The following is a 23,607-nucleotide window of genomic DNA, read 5'->3' on the forward strand; positions in this document are numbered from 1 at the left end:
AACGCTATCCAAAACTGCCCACCGTCTTCAAAACCACTGCACTGTGAATGGCCCCTTCGCCCCCAGTAAACCATTGAACTGCCAACAGGTTCTTTTCCTCTCTCTCTCTCTCTACCCCCGGCTGATTCCTGCTGATCGACACGAAAAGCAAAGGAGGAAGTCCACTGACACTATAAAATTCACTGCAGCCTCCACTTTGCAAACCAGCCCAGTTCACAAAGAAGCTGATTTCACTCGAGCGTTCGATCTACCCAAGTTTCTTGAAGTTTTTTTCTTCGGAGTGATAGTGATGGCAGAAGCGGAAGCTGCAGAGCGAAGAGTACTGGTGGCCGTCGACGAGAGCGAGGAGAGCATGCATGCCTTGTCTTGGTGCCTCAAGAATATCGTCTCCGACAAATTCAGAGACACCCTTTTGCTCCTCTATGTGAAACCTCCTCGGGCTATGTCCACAGCTCTCGATGGCACAGGTACAAGATGTTATACGGAAGGTAGCTTTTTCTGTTCCATTTTTAGTTCATAGTCTTATGACCTTTGGTTTCAAGAATCCCGGAAGTGAAAGATTGATTTTTTATTTTCTTTTTCTGGGGTCGTGTTCTTTGTTTCTGTTTCAGCCTACTTGTTTTCATCCGAAGTGATGCTTGCCATTGAGAGGTACGGCAATGAAGTGGCCGATTGTGTGATGCTGAAAGCCAAGAAATTGTGCAGTGAGCTTGCTGATGTGAGTTCATATTCTTGCTCTCAGTGCTTAAAGTTTGTATTCCTTGAAGAAAATACTCGGACACCTCTTGGATTTGAAAACTTAGCTCAGCAAATGAGACCAGATGAAAAATCAAAAAAGAAGTTAGGAATGCACTTACGATCATTCATTGAGATGAGTCTAAAAATGGACTTTTTACAAGTGTAGTGATTAAAGTGAATTCAATAGATGCGCTGCTGAGGATGATGACAATTTTGCTGTTGAGTTTTGAAACATGATGATAATGTTGGGCATGGGGATTCGGACAGGTTAAGGTGGAGACAAGAATGGAGAATGGTGATGCACGGGATGTGATCTGCCAGATGGCAGACAAATTGGGGGCTGATCTGTTGGTGATGGGAAGCCATGGCTATGGCCTGATTAAGAGGTAATCATGATTGATCAGTGTTCTATAATTATCATGTCTATGCATGACAAGTTAAACGATTTTCATTTTCTTTTCCTAAATCTTAGTTGGAGATTGAATTGACTTTGTTTTGGGGTGGGAATGGCAGGACTTTTCTGGGGAGCGTGAGCAATCACTGTGCACAGAATGCGAAGTGTCCTGTGATGATAGTGAAGAAGCCCAAGTCCACTGCCAACAGCCAGTAACTAAACCCAAGCGGCTCTTTGCTCTGTTTAGGCTTTTTCTCTTTGTAGAACTTCTCTGTCTCTCTTGAGTTGTGTGACCTACTGCCGTTGCCTCATTTGGTCAAGTGTCCTGTAAATGCTGTTTTCTCATTCACGTTTCTTGTGAAATTGAGCCGAGGGTACATCTCAGCATTTCCCCTTTCGAAATGCTCACATGCATCGCGGGTTGCATTTAACATGATGTACTATAATCAATCGCGACATAGTCATTTGGATATAGTTTTTGATCCTAGAATTTGCCCAGAGAAACGTTGACAGTCTCATTGGCCCCTTAAAGGAGCAATGATAGCCAAGACGAAATCATTTTCTAGGGTGCTGTCATTTTGCTCCCCAGGTATTTAGCTTGAGAAGAAGCGGATTCTTCCTTCCAATTGCGCCTCAAGAAGAAATGATTCGACAACCATCTACCTAGCTGAAAACGAGTTAATCATCGTGGAGAGTTGTCGAGTGGAATAGTAGTAAGAATCACATGGATGGCAACTTCGGTCTTGAACTGAGGAGATGATCAATGGCAATTCAATTCGTGCGCCCATCAGATCTTGAAGCCGTGGAATGTGTTGGTGTCTGGCGCGAAACTTAAGATGCGGGAATGTTTGTCCTGTTGTCCTGCATCTCGTTCTTAATTTCGTCTCAAATAATGATAAGGTTGGTGTCGACACTCTGTATGCTACTTGAGATTCTTGGTATGCTAGAGATATCCAGAGCCCACGGAAATGCTTGTGAAGATTCGTCTAGTACTCGTCTTCAAAATTGAGATCTGCGTTTCAATTACTGCAATCTAAGACGTGAAGGCTATTGCCTCGTATCATATTTATGCAATGGATGTATCATTCATTTGTTTTGACAATGCTCTTTTGGTTCCTCAAAAGTAAGAAGCACTACTTGCTTCGGATGAATCTGGAGCCAGAAGAGCCGGACTGTGTTGTTCCCAAGGAGGGTTCTTAGAAGTGGCAAAAAGAAAATGTGTGTACCTTAGAAGTAGAGCTCGTGTGCTCACTCACTCACTCTGCCTCTCACGTTTTATGCATCTAGAGAGAGAGAGAGAGAGAGAGAGAATTATCTCCTAAATCCACACGTAATGGGGATGACACAGCACGTATTGCGCGTTCTTTTCGACCCTCATTCCGTTGCTTCCATTCCCAAGTTGAACTCGTGACAGGGTGGATCAATGCATCCCGTAGCTGGTCACAAACCTCATTCTCGGAAAAACTGCCCTTATGTTGTTAGTCCATGGACGACGACTTACTTACGTTCACGACACCAGTTTCTCCAAAATTTTTTATTTTTTTTTATTTTTTAAATAAAGAAAATCCATAAATTGCAAGTTCAAAAGGGCTCTCGATGCTGGCTCTCTTCATAAGTGAAGTTACAGCTTGAGTTGACATACTAAAGACGCCAAGGCCGAATATTTAATCGGTTGTTTCGTCGCTCTTTTTATTTTCTTTTAATAAGTTTGCTCTAAAATATGTGGGTTTAACATTGGAGTTTTATTCTATATATTAAATATCCCAACATTTCTTGAAAAAAGATGCAACAACTTCTATCTATCTTTTTTTTTTTCTTTTTAAAAAAATTCTAAATAAGGGCTTGAACTCATTGTTTGATGAAGGCCAATTTTATCTTTTATTTTTTTTTTATATTTTTTCCATAAAAAGAAAAATTCAAAAAAATTACATTTTTTAAAAAAGAAAAACACAAATAAGAGAGAGGTGTACTTTTGGTTGCCACCCCATTGCTGCTGGGGGCAAAAGCAATGGCCAAGGACCCTCGCCAAAAACGGGAGAGGATAGCGACCCTCTCCCAAATTTGGGAGAGGGTCACCCGCTCTTGCTCAGACTTAGCGGCCTTTGCTTAGGGCCCTCAAACCTAGTCCCCTAGTCTAAGGGTGCTAGGTGAGGGGCTAGCAACCCTTGTTCATATCTGAGAATTGCCTTCTTTCGTTTCTAGTAAGGGTTCGCTGGCTTGTGCCTCTAGGTGGTGAGGGTTGCCAGCAACCTCGCCTTTGCATTAGCAATGGGGTGGTAACCAACCCTCTTGCTGTATTTTTACCTTTTTTTAATAATTTTAAATTTTAATCTAATTTAATTTAATTTAATTTTAATTTGGGCGAAACAGTTTTTGATATATTGGCTTCATACCATCTTTGAAGTTGATATGATTTGTTCATATCTTTATTTAAAATAAAATCTATTTTTACCCTTATTTGGAATTATCAATTTTCTTTACGTAGCTTTTGCATTGCGATATGTATTTCGGGTTTTATTTTGTGGAGAAATTCGGCCCTGAGATTTCTGGATTAAAAAAAACAAATAAAAAGAGGCATTCAGAATTTATATTATTATGTTTATGACTTCATAAATTAAAATCCGAGGATCAAAAGCATAAAACCCAGCAGCAGATCACCCAGCATTTTCCCCCAAATCGCGTCTCCCCGCTCTCTCTCCATCTCCGACAACCGCGCGCCACCGCCGGAGCAAGCCCGCCGCCGCAGCGCCGCCACCTCCGGTTAACCCCCCTCCCCCTCTCTCTTTCTCTCTCTCGCTCGCGTACTTTGCTGGCTTTTCGCCGTCGGCTGCAGTTGCCATCCCTCTAGAAACTTCTCTTCGTTGTGCATTCGGGCCGTTCCCCATTTCGCTGTCGAGAGACCGTTCGGACCTCGATTCTGCTCTCTCTTTAGCCGGTTCACCTTCGGTGCCGCTGATAGTTCGACTAGGAATCCGGTTTCGCGGTTCTCGTAGGTTCTGGTCCCATACGCCATTGTATAGTCTGTGTTGATGTCTTGAAGTTTCGCTCTGCTGACTGACTGCGAGCTGAGCAATTGAATTCGGTATTCAATTGTTGTTGCGCCCTGTCGATTTTTCGAAGTTCATGCTTTCGAATCGGTGATTCATAGCGAGGCGTATGCGTAGAGCTATGGATTGTTAGCCTGCCATTTTATTTGATTATTGACCTAGGCGAGAATTTGGTTGGTCTTGTTTAATTTTTTTGTGATACGAGCAGGGAAAGGAAGAGTTAGCTATTATGAAAAGAAACGGGGAAGCTGTGGATGACGAAGAGTTCGTTCCCGACGCGAAGAAGCAGAGGGTGCTCGAGCAATCATCTCCTTCTTCGTCCTCATTAGTCGAGAACCCACTTCATCAATTGACGGCTTACGATGATGTTGATGATGAGGAAGACGTTGCGAGGAGAGGAATGAGAAAGGGTGACCAAGAGGGAGTGGATGGACGTGAGGCAGGGGAGCAGAATGGACGTGTGGTTGATGAAAGAGGGAGAGAAGAGGACGATAGCGAGAGTGATGATGAAGAAGATGAGGGGTATAATAAAGGGAAGAGAGGCCGCCTTGTTGAGATCCGGAGGGACTGCCCTTATCTTGATACAGTTAATCGCCAGGTACTCTAAGCTGACCTTTTATGAACTCAATCTATGATGATATTTGTGGGGTTGGCTTGTATTTTTCTGTGCCTATGTTAGCGTGTATAATTTGTAGTAAATGTGCATGGTGATGGGAATATTCAAGTCGCAATAGAGCAATTAGATTGCTAGGCGCATGGAGCTTATTTGTGGCTGTAAATCATTCTACTTCATGTTGCTGGCGGTTATGTAGTCTAGTGTTTGTCCATTTTGTGTTTTAGCACACTACACATTTCTACTCTCTATTGCTATTGCACATTCTTGGGTCAGGAAGTGGAGTTTCTTGATGCTTAAATCTATGTGGAGACTGGCAGTGCAATTGTTTCTTAATTTAGGTTTTAGTAAACCACCAGTAGATTGGTTTCCATTCTCAAGAATCAGTCTATTGTCATTTCAGTCTTAAGGATCATTTTGTATAAGTGTATATTCTTGGTTTTTGCAACAGAGCATGCGAGAAAAGCTGGATAGTACTAAAGAAAAAGATCAAAGTTGTTATTTGCTAAATTTCGTGCATATGAGGGTTGTTATGATGTGGTTCATAATGCTGTGTTTGTTTGTAAGGTTAATTGTAAAAGGATGTTGTGTTTATATATCATAGTCCTATAAACAAGGGTCATAAAGATGAGTTAAGGTTAAATGAAGCAACCGATATTAGTTTTGGTGTATGAGTTATGTATCATTGAGAATATGTCATTTTGTCAATGATACACATGTTAACTGTTGTTACAAGTAATTAGTGTTTTTACCCTATCATACTTTTTTACATGCTGCTTTATCCATTCCAGGTTTTGGAGTTTGATTTTGAGAAGTTCTGCTCTGTATCTCTATCAAATTTGAATGTATACGCTTGCTTAGTCTGCGGCAAATATTATCAAGGAAGAGGAAGAAAGTCTCATGCTTATACACACAGCGTTGAAGCAGGGCATCACGTCTTCATCAATCTTCAAAGTGAAAAGGTTTACTGCCTGCCCGATGGATATGAGATCAATGATCCCTCTTTGGATGACATTCGGCATGTGCTGAACCCAAGGTTGCTTCTTATATTTCAACATCGTTATGCTGTTAATATCCATAATCGAGCTTTCTTTTATGCTTGATTTTTCAATGTACTGTCTTTCTCTGTGCATCCTGGTTTAATTGACTGTCTTTGTCTGTACAATGTGATCTGTCCTTCATGTGATAGCAGCTAGGCTGTAATGTCAACTTGTAGCAATCCTTGCAACTTCTTTTTCAGGTTTTACTTGGCCATTCATTCATTCCGTGAGGTGCTTGTTCTTGATTTAGTTTATATCTAATGTTAGGTTTACAAGGGAGCAAGTTGTACAGATTGACAAGAACAAACAATGGTCAAGGGCTCTTGATGGTTCTGATTACCTTCCTGGGATGGTAAGTGCAATATTTTGATCATGCAACAATATTCCGCTGCTACTTTATATTCAAAGTTAGGGTTTTCCTTTTCTTCTGTGTTGGCTATAAATTCTCGATTATTGTTCAGGTGGGACTGAATAACATCAAGGAGACTGATTTTGTCAATGTCACTATTCAATCGTTAATGAGAGTTACTCCTTTAAGGAATTTTTTCCTTATTCCTGAAAATTATCAGCATAGCAAATCTCCACTTGTTCATAGGTTTGGAGAACTCACCAGGAAAATTTGGCATGCACGAAACTTTAAAGGACAGGTTTGTCACTTGGAGAATTCTACCTCTTTCTAATTCCCCTGTGCACAAAAAGAGATTCTCACCATCGACTTTCACATTTATAGGTAAGTCCACATGAGTTTCTGCAGGCAGTTATGAAAGCCAGCAAAAAACGTTTCCGGATAGGTGCGCAGTCTGACCCAGTTGAGTTCATGTCATGGCTTCTTAATACTTTGCATGCGGATCTCAAAACTTCAAAGAAAAAGAGCAGCATTATTCACGAGTGCTTTCAGGTATACTACCGGTTTCTAGCTCTTTTGTTTCATATGTTGCTGCCACTGCTTTTCATGCACAAAGTACTCGTCTAATATTTTTTTTTTTTTTACTTTGAAGGGGGAGTTGGAGGTTATAAAAGAGATTCCTGGAAAAATTATGGCTGATAAGAAAGAAAGTGGTGATGACCAGGATGGCAATGCAAATCTCATGGATAGTGGGACTGAACTTAATAATGTAATGTCTGACACATCTAGAATGCCCTTCTTAATGCTTGGACTTGATTTGCCACCGCCGCCACTTTTCCAAGACGTAATGGAGAAAAACATTATACCCCAGGTTCGTTGTTCTTTATGTTAGCTTGATGAATATTTGGCAATAGCTGTAGTTATTCTCCTTTATATTTTTATTAAGTGTTGAATCCTGTTAAATGTCTACTGTAAGATTTCACTGAGGGATAAAGACATGTAAATATTTTTGTTCATATTGAAACTATGAGTATTTGCTCCCATTAGTGGCAACATCATCAATAAACACATAAAAAGATATCTTTCTTATTGAATCTATGAGAATTTGTCAGCTGAGGTGGTAACAATTCTTATTGTTTAAGAGGCTAGCATGATAAAAAAAAAAATGCTCCCTTTTACTTTGTGGGTGGGATTGGATTTATGTTGACAGGATTGAGTATCCGTCTGGAGTAATTTTTACTCTTTAACTTTCACTTCTTATAAATTTTGTGAAACCTACACTTTGACTTTTATTTGCCTGAAACACCTGAAACCTTTCAAATAAAAACTCAATTTATTATTATAAAAAGTACTACTATCCAATCGAAAGACGATTGATTATCTATCCAAGAGTCCCACATATGAGAAAAGGTCACAAATCGAGTTGAACCAAGTAAAATTGCAAAGGCATAATGATAGTAGGGTTGGGATACCTCCGCTCTCCGAACAGGACGTGAGGGTCTCCCCTCATTCAGCTCTCTATGTTGGAAGCAGAGCGTCGGATTTAAAATTTGAATATTCAAAGATACCCCTTCGTCATTTCCTTGGTATTGAAGTTGGGCTAGGTCATTTTGGGGCAAGCGGATCATAGGATTTTTAGTTTCATATTTTGGAGGGAAAGTGCAGGCAAACAGGCCCTGAATCTTTATCAATTGAGTTGTGGACAAGTAAGTGGTTTTTCATCAACTTGATATCGAGGGAACTTATGCAACATGGTTTATGCGCTATAAACATGATAGATCCTTTGACAATAAGTTTTTTCTCCTTTTCTGATGGTATATGTATAATTTGGGAGTCTTCTGTATCGACAGTATTGATGTGGGCGAGAAATTTGCTTTTACTGATAAAAAGTATCTGTGTGGACATATTAAACAAGATACTCTTTTCAGAAGAGGCTTAGATTGATCTATGGCATTGCATGCCTAAGCACATCAGATGCCTCCCGCTCGGTCAGTCCTTTGCAACAGTTTGGTACCATTTATTGAAAGAATCGAGTCAAATAATACACGTTTAAGATAGTTTGGGATTGTGATCATATCATGAATTTTCATCATGGGCTTGTATCATGTGATGGGGAATCTTCAAGTTGAATATCAGATGAGAGAGGTCCTCAAAGATTTCTGTGGCACTTCTGCACCATTGGAGTCCCAAGTGCTTATTGATCTAACTTAAGGTTTTATTTTCTTTCAGGTACCCCTTTTCAACATATTGAAGAAATTTGATGGAGAAACAGTAACAGAGGTTGTACGTCCCCGCCTTGCAAGGATGAGATACCGTGTTAAGAGATTGCCTCGGTATCTCATTCTCCATATGCGGAGATTTACGAAAAACAATTTTTTTGTGGAGAAGAACCCAACTCTCGGTGAGCTTTTGGAACCTGATGATTTTAGTTGGAAAAAAATTGGGGAACTTTGATGATGATCAGATCAGCCATTTCATAATGCTGCGATTTGATTTAGAAGAAAATATGAAGTGGCGAATGTGAAATGTTGATCAAATTAGTACTTTTAAGTATCCGATTACTTATGATTGCTTTTGCAGTTAATTTTCCTGTCAAGAACTTGGAATTGAAGGACTACATTCCATTACCCACACCAGGAGATAAGGAGAGGTTGCGATCAAAGTATGATTTGATTGCCAACGTTGTTCATGATGGCAAACCTGGTGAAGGTTCTTACAGGGTTTTTGTTCAGCGGAAGTCTGAAGAACTTTGGTAAATCTCTCTCTCTCTCTCTCTGATTTTTGGGGAAATGAGAGTGCAGTTGTTGTATAGATTGACAAGTCCCACTTTATGCTTTAGGTATGAGATGCAGGATCTGCATGTTTCAGAAACGCTTCCTCAGATGGTTGCACTCTCAGAGGCATACATGCAAATATATGAGCAGCATCAGTAGGACAATTTTGGTGGCAAATTTTTTCAGTGCCTTCTGCTTTGCAACTTTGAGACCCCAATGGTGCTGGGCTTCAGATCTTCTAAAAAGAAGTCGATCTGTATGTGAGACTACCTGTCAGATCTGAGGAGAGCAGCTGGGGTTTTTGATGAACCTTAAATTTAGGTTATCTTGCTGTGCTGAGATGACTGATGGCGTAAACCTGTATTCTGTTGACTGTATATGATCATTAGCGAAACCTTAAGCTTAGGTTACTTTGAGTAATTAAAGAGGGTGGCTGCGGCATATCTCTGATATCTACAGTAATCATATAGTTCTCAGGTTCGTTTGCCTTTCCGCATTTTTCAGTTGGCTGCCTCGTGCAATGGAAAGGCAAACATATTGATGTCTGATATTTTTGCCTTTTGTTTCTGTTCTTTTTCACTAGCATGTACTTCCTGGTGACTGATTTCAGATAGACTATTGAGGCAAGCTTGCATGTCTTCTTGCTGGTCTGTCAGGTTCTTCTAAACTCTGCGCTTGTCTACCTGTTAAGCATATTGATGAAATGACACGACCACTGAAGCGAGGAAACGGTCGAAGGATCGACGTGATGTTAATGTCGCCATGGACACGGTCGAAGGATCGACGTGATGTTAATGTCGCCATGGACGAGAAAACCTTAAAACTACATTTTCTAAAAGAAATTGTTAGGGCTGTCTACAAAGCGAGTAAGGAGCGGTTCAAAATGCGATCGACCCTAGCGCCACCTAGAATTCCTAGAATTGATATATCAGCCACGTTTCTTGCAAAACATTTGAAACTTGAGAACTCTGGAGTGCATGCTCTTCATTTATGCTAACCATGTTTACACACTAAACTAGTAGAGAAACTCATTGATCGTTCGTAGCCGGGTAGAGTAAACGTGTGTAAGACGCACGCTCCAAAAAGTGGAAGGGACAATGGAAATTGAGGGGATGAATGATTACTTCGATTTGATCCGTTACAGCACTAGGCTATGCAATGGTTGTTGGATTAAAAAAAAGGATCCGCCCGTTGCACGGATTCAGGTATTTACATAATTTGATTTATTTAGGTAACATAAATGGTTAATACCATTAAAAATCTTTATAAGAAATTTACTCAAAATTCATATCGTCTAACAAAAAATCCCAAACTAATAGCTGATATGTTTACTTCAACTTAATTCATGTTTTACAAAAGTTCTCAAACTGATACTTCTAACCTAACTCTGCCCTTTGTTAAAATGAATACATGTTGACACATCAAGATACACACATATCAACACCCGTGAATTTTTTATATTGGATATATCATTCTCCACTATCCTTTAGTCATTTGCCATGTGTATTGACACGTATGCAATCTTTAACGGGATATTGAATGGAATGACCCTACTTATATATGCGATATTGTCCTTGCAAGCTTCGCAAGGGCCCCACTTATGTTCAGTTCGCACCCGGCCCCGGGGCAAAAGAGTTACCCCGTTTCTTCAAGCAGGAAAAAGGGGGCTGGTCTTGTATTGACAGACCATCCGAATCCCAACGAGAAATTTCCCCTAGCGAGGCAATAAACGTGATGTCTTGAACATGTTCCGGGTTCTAGGTTGAAACTCGTGCATGATCCATTTCGGTTGAGCTTGCGCGAAGATTTAAGATTTATTTAATACCAATACAATAGTTTAGGAATTTTTTTGATACTTTTCTAGTTACTTTGTGAACTAGGGTTTCTAGATTGAAAGACCTAAATAAAGAACTGCATCTGGCTGTTGATACTAGTTGAAGGTTCTTGCCTTTTTACGGATGATACATTCATTACAAAAAATTGTTGTTTCGACAGTACAGTGTGACAATGCAACATATAGACCGTAAAAAATTATGCAAATCGGGTCATTTATGTTTATTTGAGTGTTGCAATTGCATAATTCACCTAAATTTATTTCAACTCCTTTCATTATGGTAGCTCACTCGACGATTGATGCCTTGTCTATGGTGAGCTTTTGCCTTTTCCCTTTTTTTAGATAGGATGATACAAGTGACAATTGGTGGATAAAATGAGCATGACAACGCGGATAGTAATTTAATTTTATCGACGAAGATTTATAAGGATATCGAATTGAGATGGTATTACTTTCAATTTTCATGATAATATATGTTCCTTTCCTATTCCCATGCCCATGCGAAGCATAATTCGTTTAATAGTGGAAAAGAAAACTAACATTAGTGCGAACCGTAATATATGTTCCTTTCCTATTCCCATGCCCATGCGAAGCATAATTCGTTTAATAGTGGAAAAGAAAACTAACATTAGTGCGAACAGTGAATGTACCTCTCATCGATAATTATATAAAAGTACATAAATTTTGGCAATTGTGATATTGTGAAATATTGAAATTAGATTATGGAGGATGAAAATGAAGGTTTTTCTGTTAGAAGGTGATGGTTCTAACTTCTAGCTGACGCAAAGGGTTATGAAGGAATGTAGTTTGGCTATTGATACGGCTCATACACGACACACTTCCATCATGCCCCGGTGGTAGACTCATTAATTGGTGGGTCGGATAAAAAATAGTCTTACTCCAAATAGACCAATTTAATCTATTTTGACTCATTTCCATAAAATGTATATCTACCTGTCTCATATTCAATCCATACATGATCCGATCCTTAATAGTAAAATACTTACATATTTAACTCAATGTGTGAAAACTCATACCTAAATTAAGGTGAATGTGTGACGTGAGCAAGTGTGGGCAAGAGAAATTGAAGTGAGAGTCATTGAGATGGGTTGTAAATTCATTTAACACTTATATCGTGTTTAAACTCATCTATGGCCTATTTACTGAAAATAAAATCATGAATTAAGAAATAGACCTATGACCCATTTTACCTAGCTAGATGCACAGTCATCACTAAGCACAAAAACGTTTTAGCTTTCGTGTTATTGCTAGTTGTCGTAATCTAACCGTTTCTTACCCCATTTTCCATACAGGGGTGCAAACGAGAATGGATAGACGCTTCGATAAGGGAGTACAGACATTAACCGTTTTCATGAACACAACACAAATTGAGTTTGTTCCGGAGGTGTTGAAAGGAAGAGTGCCGGTTGCAGAATCACAGACAAGGTCTCAAACTGCTTTCAAGGAACATGGTCGCGTCGTGACTCGTGACGCATACACAACATATCCATGCCTAATGCTTACGGACACGATTCTCCGATCTAATTATGTTTCATCAACTTAGCGCTCAAAGACCTTAAAAGCCGTGCTGACTATTCAAACTGTTACAATCGCGATGATTAAGGGACGTCGTCAAGTGGATATGTCAAGCAGAGAGCTTTGATGGTGAGGGGAAATAGCAAAAGGAGGGGCACATGTTTCATTCTCTTTCCCAATCCTCAGAATCAGATTTGACATTACATGTTTCATTCTCTTTCCCAATCCCCAGAATCAGATTTGACATTGATGCAATCAGCCATGCACTTCGCATGAAATGTTCTCTCTTTCTCTCTCCCCCAAGGATAATTCCTACTAAAAAAGAAACGGTAAAAACAAGCAAAAAATCAAGAATTTTGGAGCAGCTCGTTACTCCACTTTCGGCGTCGCCTACAGCTCATCCTGCAAACGAGAAAAGACGGGAGAGAGAAAACTTATCAGTAGATGAAGAGGAAAAAAAACAAACCAACAGCAACACCTTGCAGTCGGCACTGTCATCTTGGTTTCGAGGATTCCTACCTTTACATCTTCAGTCTTGATCTCGTCCGTGGAGTCGGCGCCATCATCTGTTTTGGTTTCGATTTCTGCATCGGAATCATCTGCTTCGGCATCATCAGCATCATCGGCATCATCATCTTCATCCTCAGCCTAAAAAACAGATTTTTTACCCCCATGAGAAAACACACGGACACACAAAATGAGATCAACTATATTTTTACAGGCTTATGGACTTACATCGGAATCAACAGGGTCGGCCTTAGATTCCTGATAAAGCATTGAACCACAAGTCAGTGTTATTGAATTGGAAAAAGATGCTGAAAAAATGCGGTGGTGCATCGAGCCTTCAGCAGGCCAATGTGGGCATCCACTTACTAAAACTAAACAGTATAAACAAAATTTATACATACATATATATGGTCGAAATTAATAACTTAATAAATCAACAAGTGGACATTGAGGATATCGAAGTTCTAACCAACTATAGTGAGCCAGATGCGCATTAATATTGATAGCAAGTCTGTCCCAGACAACGATAAAGACTTGTGAAAACGAGATATTACCTCTTCCTCTCTCTTCTTCTCTGCCTCATCAAATGCTGCCTTTTCGGCCTGAAAAGTCAAAGAAATTGGACAATCTCAGACACGAATACTGGCAATATAATCACTTACTTGAGTAGAAAAAAGAAGAAGCATATACTCCATACATCCTTGTTCTTGCCCCATGTTTCTTCGGCAAGCTTCTTTGCATATTCGACATCATCAGTAACCAAGACGTTGTCAAACAAGGTTCCAGATTTGACCTGAAGCACACCAACACTGCTCATAAATGTTCACGCCCTGTGAAAACCGGAATATTAAAGAAGAAAGACACGTTACCTGCCACAGTTCTACACCAACATACTTCAAGTTGGGGTAGACATATAGGTCTGGGTCATCTTTAAAATCTGTTTGAATATATATGAATATGAGGAGTTATAACAAAGATCACAAGAACAAAACCAATAAAAAACATTACTGAACAAACAAACCTGGGTTGTCAATCTTCGGTGCCTTCCACTTCCCCTTGTAGTTGGGATTTTTAATTTGCTACAGGAATAGAGAGATTCTTAAGAACTGCGTGATCCAACAATCTCATTAAACACGATCAAGAACATTCTAATACCTTTGGCTTCCACAGTCCCTTGTACTCAGGGTTAGGCATAGTTGGGGCTGTCCATTCACCATCCTCATCTTCATCCCAATCCTCAGGCTGCAAACCATCATTGTTCAAACTATATTAAGCAGCTGAACCTCCAACGGAGCAGAGCTATAAATTGAATCATAAAATGGAGAATAGTTGCATAAACAACTTCAAAATGATCATATTCACCTTCTTGGCATCGGGATCTGGTATCTCTTTTGGTATATCATCATATCCCTGCAGGCACATGTCAGCTGTCAGTTCATCCAATACTCATTAGACATCTACTTCATAAATAAACGAACTCCAGAGACATAATGATGCCTTTACCTCTGGCTTCTTATCTTCTGGATCGGGGATATATTCATTGTCATCCCAGTCTTCTGGCTGCCACCCAAGCAAGGGAATCAGCATGATATACCATCACATACAGAGGAGAAGCTAGATGAATACCTCAGTAACTTACTTTTTTGGCCTCAGGATCCTTGATCTGCTTAGGTGGGAGAAGATCCCAGTCAGTGTACAAGCTACCGCTTCGCTTCTCAGCATTATCAATGAGAATACTGTAGGTGGCGTCAGGGCGGAGGATGAAAGTATAAACATGAGTAAGCTGATCAGTCTCGCAGGGAACTTCCTTCTTGATCAAATGGTTGGTATCATTGTAGTTGAGTATAGCATGAACTTTCTTGGTGCTGTAGCCACAGATATCAGGTCCAAACATAATACTGCAGCAATCCCAACAGTCGTCGAATGAGCAAGTGCTTACAAATAGAACAACTGAGCAGAAAGGTAATAATATCATGTAGTCAGAGGAACTATAGTAACCTGTATGGGGTGTCACCACCGAATTTTTTCTGATCAATTTCACCACTGAGTAGCTTCATGTAGCCACCACCACAGTCAAGCTTCTGCTCATGCTTGACGGAGAATTGGAAGACAAGGGTCTTGTCTTTGTTGCTGAACTCAGGGAATTGCGCTGATGTAGCATAAAACCTGTAGTCTTCACTCGTCTGGATACCTGCCAAAGGAGATCGATGATAACTCTGAAGCTAGCCAGCACGAACATCAGATCATCTAGATTCTCGAATGCTAAAAGAATAAAATTCAAACTAACCTAACTAATTCACAACACATATATTCGCTCGTGAGAGAAAAGCCTACCTTTGTCATTGGGGTCTCCATTCCATTTTCCAGATGTGTAGTTCCACTCGCCAGCCAAGTTTTCATCTTTTTTCCAATCAGACTTGACCCACCGGTTCTCCCATCCATCTAATTGAATTAGAGACATGGCAGCATAGAGTTACAAAATGAGAAACCGCTAGGCAACAAGAAAGCACAACACAATTTATGCAAACTGACCACAAATTTTTCGCAAACAGAACTCAATGCCCCTAATGACTTTTTTCTAGTCTAGGACACAATCTTATTAATTAGTCATTTCCAGCAAGCGACCGATCATGATATCAAACTTAACATCTCGTCACACAGCGAAGGCAATATGCTCGTAGAGCCCTACTCCCAACAATGCTCGCGTCGGTCAGGCAGCAGAGCTAGTGCTCCTCCACTAATTTCCACTCGGACCAAACATTGCTGCATTCACAAACTCGACGTACAAGTCCCGATAATCTATAGCACCCGAAGTATCCGCCACCCGAACACGTAAACGGAAAATGACTGCCCACAGCAATCTCACGCCTCCCCCGTCGCGGCTAAAACAAGGCCAGCCAAGGAGGCGGCCCCCGATTTCGGAGTTAAAAAAAGCGCGATCAAATTGCCGACCGCAAATTCCCGCCAGACACCGATCTAAACCAAAAAGCGGCGTCGAGCCAACAGATCCACGCGCGAACAGATCAATCTCGGAAACGACTCCGCGAAACTACGATCGGCATCAACCGCGCGCTCGCGACATCTCTAACGGAAAACGCAGTCGAACAAAAACCGGAAGCGACGAAGGAGAACGAACGAACGGAACGGAAATGCGCGATCGAGCTCCGGAAAATGTACCGTCGAATCGCTCCTCGAAGAACACCTCGGCGGTCGCGATCGCCGCGACGGAGAGGAGCGCGAGCAGCAGCAGCAGGAGGCCGCCGGGGTTCGCCGGCCGCCCGATCGCCATCGCTGTCTAGAGAGAGAAAGCGAGACAGAGTGAGTGAGAGAGAGGCTCTTAGTGAGAGAAAGAGCGTCGCAGCGAGCGGATGAAGCTGGGAGGAAAGCGAGGTCCGGGGCGGCGTTTTATAGCGGTCGTCGCCCTCGGTGCTGGCGTGGCGCGTTGACGTCCACCGTGGACGCTGCGCGGTGACGTGGGCCGGTGGCGGCGCGACACGTCGCCGCTCCTCGTCACGGGCGTGACGTGGCGGAGAGAGATTGGCTCGCGCGAGGTGTACGGAATTTCGAGTGTCACGAGAGATGCGTGGGGCCCCCCTGTGGAGCGGGGGGGGAGCTGCCGGCCGTTCGGTGGATTTTCCTGGGAGCGGGTTCCCGCACGCTTACAAAGGTTGGCACGTGCGGGACACGTTCCAAATCGGAGCCGCCCCCATCTTTCCGTCCGTCGATTTTTGTCCCAGTGAATGGATCTGAGCCGTCGGATTAGGATACGCCCGCGCAAAGCAGGCAACCTTTTTGGTCGTTTTGAAAAACGAAGACGATATCTTAATATGCCTTTTCTTTGGAAAAATTAGGTAGGAAAATCGAAAGTCATTAGAAACTTTACTAATCCTACACAATACACATTATTTGCTTCTGCATATGATATCTTTATCGATTTGGAAAGACAGGATAATTGCTTAAAATTTTTAAGATTTTCTTTTTTATAGATCATTATAAAATCTCGAGAGACGATCTAGGCATTAGAAATGACGCGTGGCAAATAAATGAATATCCCATATCGAGAGCCACGTCGAATTCCCAATACTTGAATTCCATCGGTCGTGAGCTCAAGGCCTTAACGAAACTCCATGAAGACCTTCGGTCTCCAACTGGCCAAAGTAAAAATCTTTAATTCCTCAATTGATCACGGACCAAGATTGATTTTTATCGCGTCGATGCATTTGAGGGAGCTGAAAATACATACACGTGCTCAATTTCTCAAATCAAGTCTTACTAAGGTCAATTATTCACAAAGTTTTGGAAGCGGCTTATCACTTAGATATAAAAACGGATCACACATATAAATTCTTAACCCATTTATGATGAGTAGAGCGATTATATGAATTAATTATATTCAATAAATAAATTGTAAATGAATTTAAACGTAAGATTGGGCATTAATGTCAAATATGGATAATAAATAGCTTCGCAACTTATTTAGATTCAATTCATTTATACCACTCTTTCTTCATTCCCTCACTTTTACTTGATCTTGTGCTTACTCACTCCTCATCCTTTCCTCAACTTGGGTATGAGTATACCTCAATTATATAAGTATTTTAGCAATATATGTTAGATTGAGTTTGGATCAATTATATGGTTTGAAATGTGATTAAATGAGACTATTTGGGTCAGGTAATTTTTGACCGGACTCAACCGTTTAACAGTTCTAAATTCCACGTCTAAGTTGCTTGAGCTTTATAAGGATTGCGGGGCTTAGCACAAAACTTATGTGTGATTTAACTTGGAAAAATCAAGCTAAGGATTGCATGAAACCGGGTGGCTAAGCTAGGACTTGTATATATAGAAAGGGTACCGCAACAGTGCAACTGAAAGGGGGAACTGCCATGGATGCAACAGAGGAGTCCTAATAATTACAGCAGATGCTCAGTTAAAAGAGGCAACGAACGACGCTGTTGGCCTGGCCTGGTCCGACCGGCCGGCGGAGTTCAGAACAGCTTAAACAGCAAGCCCCCGTGTGTGGCGAAGAACGGGGCGAACACCAACGACTCGACCGCCATGAGCTTGATGAGGATGTTGAGCGACGGGCCGGACGTGTCCTTGAGGGGGTCCCCGATCGTGTCGCCGATGACGGCGGCCTTGTGTGCATCCGAGCCCTTGGGCCCCAGCGTCCTGGCATGCTCGGAAGCGCCAGCCTGCGCGAGCCCGGATCAATTCAGACTCGACCCGACTCGACATGACACGAAGAAATCAAACGGCAAACGAGCAGACTCACCTCTATGTACTTCTTGGCGTTGTCCCATGCCCCGCCTGTGTTAGAGGCTGAAATGGCAACCTGAATCAGAAATCAAAACGAGATTCATCAATTCAGCAAAAATGTCTGGACTTGTTTATAATTGACACGATGGATTTGGGGAAGGTAAGGTGATAGGTGGCTACCTGCACGCCGGAGACGAGCGAGCCGGCGAGAACTCCAGCGAGAGTTTCCACTCCGAACAAGGTGCCGGCCACTAGCGGGGTGAGCATGACCAAGGCACCGGGCGGTATCATCTCCCTCAGCGAGGCATCGGTCGAGATCTTGACGCAGTTCGCATAGTCAGGCTTGGCCGTTCCCTCCATGAGGCCCGGGATGGTGTTGAACTGCCGCCTGACCTCTTCGACCATCTTCAGCGCCGCGCTCCCGACGCTCTTCATCGTCATGGCAGAAAACCAGTAAGGGAGCATGGCACCGACGATCAAGCCTATGAACACCTTCGGGGTCAACACATCAACGGCCGTGATGCCCGCCCTGCTCACGAAGGCGCCGAACAAGGCGAGAGAGACGAGTGCCGCTGATCCAATAGCAAAACCCTAAAGAGAAAAGGCAGACAGTGTAATGAGGTTCTTCATGTCACAGCTGATCATGCAAAATTTAGATAGTCATTACCTTGCCAATGGCAGCAGTGGTGTTTCCGGCAGCATCCAAAGCATCGGTCCTCTCGCGTATTTTGTGGCTCATTCCGGCCATCTCGGCGATCCCGCCAGCATTGTCGCTGATAGGTCCATACGCATCGATAGCGAGACCTGTCGCTATAGTACTCAGCATCCCCAATGCAGCCATAGCGATTCCATACATGGCAGCCAAGCTGAAGCTCACGTAAATAGCAATTGCTATGGCAAATATGGGGATGATGACGGATTTGTAGCCCAGAGCCAATCCGAAAATCACGTTGGTCGCGGCACCAGTCCTGCACGAATCCGCCACATCCTGCACCGGACTGATACAATCGCTAGTCAGCAAATCAGTGAAGCAATGCCCCGTACTTTACATGCGTCCTCGGCGACCTCCGAACGCAACATGATCTGATATGTTCTACATGATAAAGAGTCACAAATCATGAATCAAAAACTCACCTGTAAGCATTGCTCGTGTAGTACTCCGTGGTATAGCCGATAACAAGTCCAGCCCACAAGCCGGTCACAACGCAGAAGAACAGGTGCCTGTGAGCATATTAATCACGTCGATGAAAATGATCTAGGAGACATAGAAACGAAGATGAATCCGAAATGATGGCAGCAGAGCGGGAAGCATACCAGTTCTTTACGACTTTGTCGCTCCCGAAATTGTACAAAGTGAATTCCGATGGCAGAGCAAAGAAACTGACCGTGGCGATGCCGGCAGTCATCAGGACTGTTGAGATAAGAAGCTGACGCTTCAATGAAGGTTCGATTTCACTCACGTGCTTGATCTCAGAAAGATCTGTCGCGAATAGTGTTGTTATCAAGCAGACAACAATTCCCATCGAGCTAATGATGAGTGGATAGGACATGGCCAAGAAGTTGTGGCTTATGCCGAAGGATGAGATTGATGCGACAAAGAGTGCAGCGCACGATGATTCGGCATAAGACCCGAAGAGGTCAGAGCCCATTCCGGCAATGTCCCCGACATTGTCGCCGACGTTGTCTGCAATTACCTGCAAAACAAGCAGTGCATTGAGCATGTTTTTTCACAGATCACGCAACCAAAATTTTGATTTCGCAATTTTGTTTCTAGACCGATGTCATGGGAAGGGAAGAAAAGTTACAGCCGGGTTCCGTGGATCATCTTCAGGGATATTTTTCTCGACTTTCCCAACAAGGTCTGCGCCGACATCAGCTGCTTTGGTATATATACCTCCGCCAACTCTTCCAAAGAGTGCCATCGAAGAACCGCCGAGTCCATAACCGGTAATAGATTCATACAGTCCCTCCCAGTCATCTCCGTAGTAAATCTTGAACAGATTGATGGACACATATAGAACAAGAAGGCCATTGGCAGCAAGAAGGAAGCCCATCACAGCGCCGGATCGAAAGGCCACAATAAATGCCTTCCCGACACCCTTCCTGGCCTCTAGAGTTGTCCTAGCATTGGCATATGTTGCAATCTTCATCCCTAGAAAGCCTGAGAGCACAGAAGTAAGAGCACCGAGCAAGAAGGCCACTGTGCTGAAGATGGCATTGGCCAGAGCTGGTTTGCAGAGATTTTCCGGGTTGTAACTGCAAGGTTCGCTTTCGGTGCTAAAGCCCTTAACTGAACCGAGGAAGAGGAAAATGATGGCGCCGAATGCACCCATGAAGATGGTGAGGTACTTGTACTCGGTAAATAGGAAAGATGTTGCACCTGGAACAAAAATGGTCAAGCATCTATGCAGTTAAAGATCAATTTCCCAAGTTCAAGCAATGCTGCAGAAAAAGAATCTAATAGGATATCCATTTTGCTTCTCTTCTGCCAAGTTTCACACTTTAGGTAGAGTACTAAGAATTATAACATACGGTAAAATTCTGGAGAGACGGTTCTTCGGTGACAGATGGAGATAGGATAATCCTAACCAAAGCATAAGCAGTTATTTTCTGGTTGTTCAATCAAACGATCCTAAGTCGTTTGCAAATCTAGATTACCACCAGTTGTTTCCAGAAAGTCACCCCAATTATTAAACTCCGCCCAACAGTAAGCAGTTGAATTTAGATATGAATTACACAAATCATATTTTCTATGTAAATTTGGACAGCACCAGGCTGTCCGACTAGTGACGATGTTTCTTGCCCAGTTGAGCATTTCCTTGGCTAAAGATTGGCTTTTGATTTGTTCCTCACATCCGTTTTGCCCTATTCTATTTTCCCCTGTTTGTATACCTATGGAGAATATGGTGATGATGATGATGATGCTGGGTAAATTTATATGGTGCCTGCCCAGAGTGAGTTTGGTCTGATGCATATGATTTTTAGCAGCAAAAGATGACATAACGAGAGAGCGACTAAAAAAATCATGACAGCAGCAACATCTCTAAAGGCAAACACAATGTATACGAGAACTTCTGACGTAGTCAATCACCGTAATGATCTCATGGAATGTGAACTTTGTGAGAACCTCTTAAATAAAACGACACAAAGAATAAGACAATTCCTTGATACAGAAAAGAAAAAATATCCCACGATCGGCTGCCTGTATTTATATCAGCAAACGGAATTCACTATCTCCAGAGTCTCACAGACAATTCACAGACAAAACAGAGCCCTGAGAAGTTTTCTTAAAAGATCGAAACGGGGACCTTACCGACGGCGATGGCATTCTGAATCTCAGAGCACTTGATGACAACACTAAGCTGATCCACACCCTCCTCTTGATCTTCATTCTCCATCAGGTTTTCATGGTAGCCATTGACGTCCTCAGTGACCTTGACCCTGGACACCAGGAACCACTGGAGCAGAGCAAATCCAATGCCCACCAAAGCAGACCCAGGTATCAGAACCAGGGTCACGGTATCACCCCACACGCCCATTCTCGAGAAACCTAGGAACCACTGCACTTCAGCCCCCAAAAGACACAGTCACTGGTCTTTAGTGGTACTACGAATTCTGAGCCTCCAGAGAAGCGCGAAGTTGCATTATCCGTGGAAGATTTATCTCGAGTGGTCATGCAAGATGGTGCCAAAAAGAGCTTGGAGAGCCGGTAGTTTTGATCGACGGATAAAGGGTCCTACGCATTTGCGAAGTTCGAGGATTTTCTCGTCCTTCCGGGCCTTCTATCTCCTGGGGGCTTCTTGCTGCATTAAACTTCGGGGGCCGTGCTATACCAGTAGGTTTGAATGGCAGCTTTCAGGATCGTCGATCCATATCCGAGATTTTCTAGGGCACCAGAATTCAACGTGTCAGGATTTGGATAAAGTCGGCCAAGTCAGCATGGCACGATGATTGGGTAGAGAGAGACGAGAACATTAAATCTTTGCAAAATGCATTCACTCATGGGTCAAGAGATTTTCACTTGTCCATATTACAAGACAGTCAATCAGCTACCACCTTTCCCAGATCAGCCCTTCACTTCAGGATTTCAGCCCTTGATTTGTCTCCTTTTTTATCTGCTAAAGACAAAGAAACCATCGTGCCGGGATCAGATTAGGTGAGAGGATAACCATGCTTTGCGCAATGGTCAAGGAACTGGAAATTTGCGGCCGCAATTATGAGGAGAGAGCGTCATGGTTTCGCATCCGTGTCGATCTGCCATGCTTCCCCAAGTCGGCATCAGATGATGGTAATGGAGAGGAATCACTGTCAGAGTCCCACTTAGGATGGAGGAGATGTCCTTTCTCGTGATGTGCATTGAGTCAGCACTCTGAAAGTAGCCATGCCATGCACTGAATCTCCCCTGGAATGGAACCGTCCTGAAAAGGAGAGATCTTGTCATTGGAGGAACAGGGCTTTGGGGAGCAAATTTTGGCCAAAGAGAAAGATGCCTTGCCCATGCATTTCATTGATGGGAATGGTCAAAATGGTTGGTGAAACCCTTGAGATTTTTATTAGGCATATTTATTAAAGAAATACTAAACTTTAAAGTATTGATTTTTTTATGCCCCTAGAGAAGTTTTCGTAATGAGATTATTTAACGAGTGTCGGGTGACTATTGACAAAGTTCCTATAAACTTAGAAGAATTGGAGATTTCTAATGTCTTAGCAGGTTATGCCTTGGGTGACTTTTCTATTAGAAACTAAGTCATTGCAATAATTGTTTTTTCAATTATTGTTAGTAACTTTCATGTGAAGAAAAGTTAATTACCTAAAAAGTAATAATAGTTCTTTTTTCTTCATTTGCTTAGTAAGTAATCATGAGAAAAAGTAACTTCAGCTTTTGAATAATTAATAATTTCTCCATATAGAAACTCAGTATCAATCCATCATTTTATTAAGCTTTTTTCGTCGTGGTTACTCTACCGAGGATATATGATTATATGTTTCTATTAATAACTAATAAATATTTATTTGATTAGTCACTTTCAAATAAGAAAAGTAATTTTTTATTAAGTAAGCTATTAGTGTTTCTCCACTTTGATTGCGACTCCCACTTAGGATAGTAACTTCTGCCGTATACGCAATTAGGAATTAGGGATCATCTGTAAAATTTACATGTGATTAGTTTTTTGTAACAATCAAATGTTGTTTTTCATGCACTTATAGTGAGTAATTTCTGTGCTGTTAATAACTTATGTAATTTTTTACTTATGCAAATCGAATGAGCTAGGTTGTTTTTACAATTAATAAGATAGCGTTAAGCAATCTCACAAATATGTTGTATTTCAAATTAGAATTTGAATCTTCCTAATCTCACGATTACACAAATTTATTAGGAGAAAATTTGAAACATGAGATGTCTCACCTTTCTTCGTACAACCTAACATTTTTCAAAATTTTGTTGACATGCGTGCTTTTTCGGATATTCATTTGATGAACAATAAGAAAACATAGTAGTGTGTAATTTCACACAAAAT

At 41.9% G+C, this 23,607-nt stretch overlaps 4 protein-coding genes across 4 annotated transcripts; 2 read left to right on the top strand and 2 right to left on the bottom strand.

Moving 5' to 3' along the window:
* The first annotated feature begins 73 nt into the window (after positions 1-73).
* LOC104414662 (universal stress protein A-like protein) lies at positions 74-1,708 on the top strand. Its single transcript, XM_018859926.2, has 5 exons — positions 74-88; positions 189-488; positions 612-718; positions 1,006-1,124; positions 1,252-1,708. The coding sequence occupies exons 2-5, from the start codon at positions 290-292 to the stop codon at positions 1,346-1,348; spliced, it is 522 nt and encodes a 173-aa protein (XP_018715471.1). The 5' UTR covers positions 74-88; positions 189-289; the 3' UTR covers positions 1,349-1,708.
* Positions 1,709-3,761: 2,053 nt separating this feature from the next.
* Positions 3,762-9,590, top strand: LOC104414664 (U4/U6.U5 tri-snRNP-associated protein 2). The gene is made up of 10 exons (XM_010025818.3): positions 3,762-3,892; positions 4,388-4,777; positions 5,584-5,828; positions 6,100-6,184; positions 6,294-6,479; positions 6,563-6,730; positions 6,831-7,049; positions 8,408-8,579; positions 8,759-8,930; positions 9,018-9,590. Exons 2-10 carry the CDS (start codon positions 4,409-4,411, stop codon positions 9,109-9,111), a joined length of 1,710 nt encoding a protein of 569 aa, XP_010024120.2. The 5' UTR covers positions 3,762-3,892; positions 4,388-4,408; the 3' UTR covers positions 9,112-9,590.
* Positions 9,591-12,462: 2,872 nt separating this feature from the next.
* On the bottom strand, positions 12,463-16,196 carry LOC104414665 (calreticulin). The gene is made up of 14 exons (XM_010025820.3): positions 16,007-16,196; positions 15,164-15,271; positions 14,828-15,020; positions 14,469-14,727; positions 14,333-14,389; positions 14,192-14,239; positions 13,985-14,071; positions 13,851-13,908; positions 13,699-13,766; positions 13,527-13,622; positions 13,384-13,431; positions 13,058-13,087; positions 12,842-12,970; positions 12,463-12,724 (listed from the first exon to the last, which is right to left on the bottom strand). The coding sequence occupies exons 1-14, from the start codon at positions 16,116-16,118 to the stop codon at positions 12,713-12,715; spliced, it is 1,305 nt and encodes a 434-aa protein (XP_010024122.2). The 5' UTR covers positions 16,119-16,196; the 3' UTR covers positions 12,463-12,712.
* Positions 16,197-17,633: 1,437 nt separating this feature from the next.
* On the bottom strand, positions 17,634-21,900 carry LOC104414666 (pyrophosphate-energized vacuolar membrane proton pump). The gene is made up of 8 exons (XM_010025823.3): positions 21,402-21,900; positions 19,894-20,468; positions 19,403-19,782; positions 19,223-19,309; positions 18,756-19,086; positions 18,269-18,679; positions 18,105-18,164; positions 17,634-18,024 (listed from the first exon to the last, which is right to left on the bottom strand). The coding sequence occupies exons 1-8, from the start codon at positions 21,625-21,627 to the stop codon at positions 17,818-17,820; spliced, it is 2,277 nt and encodes a 758-aa protein (XP_010024125.2). The 5' UTR covers positions 21,628-21,900; the 3' UTR covers positions 17,634-17,817.
* Between the last annotated feature and the right edge of the window lie 1,707 nt (positions 21,901-23,607).

Source organism: Eucalyptus grandis, chromosome 8, assembly GCF_016545825.1.
Source record: "Eucalyptus grandis isolate ANBG69807.140 chromosome 8, ASM1654582v1, whole genome shotgun sequence".
Lineage (NCBI taxonomy): Eukaryota > Viridiplantae > Streptophyta > Magnoliopsida > Myrtales > Myrtaceae > Eucalyptus > Eucalyptus grandis.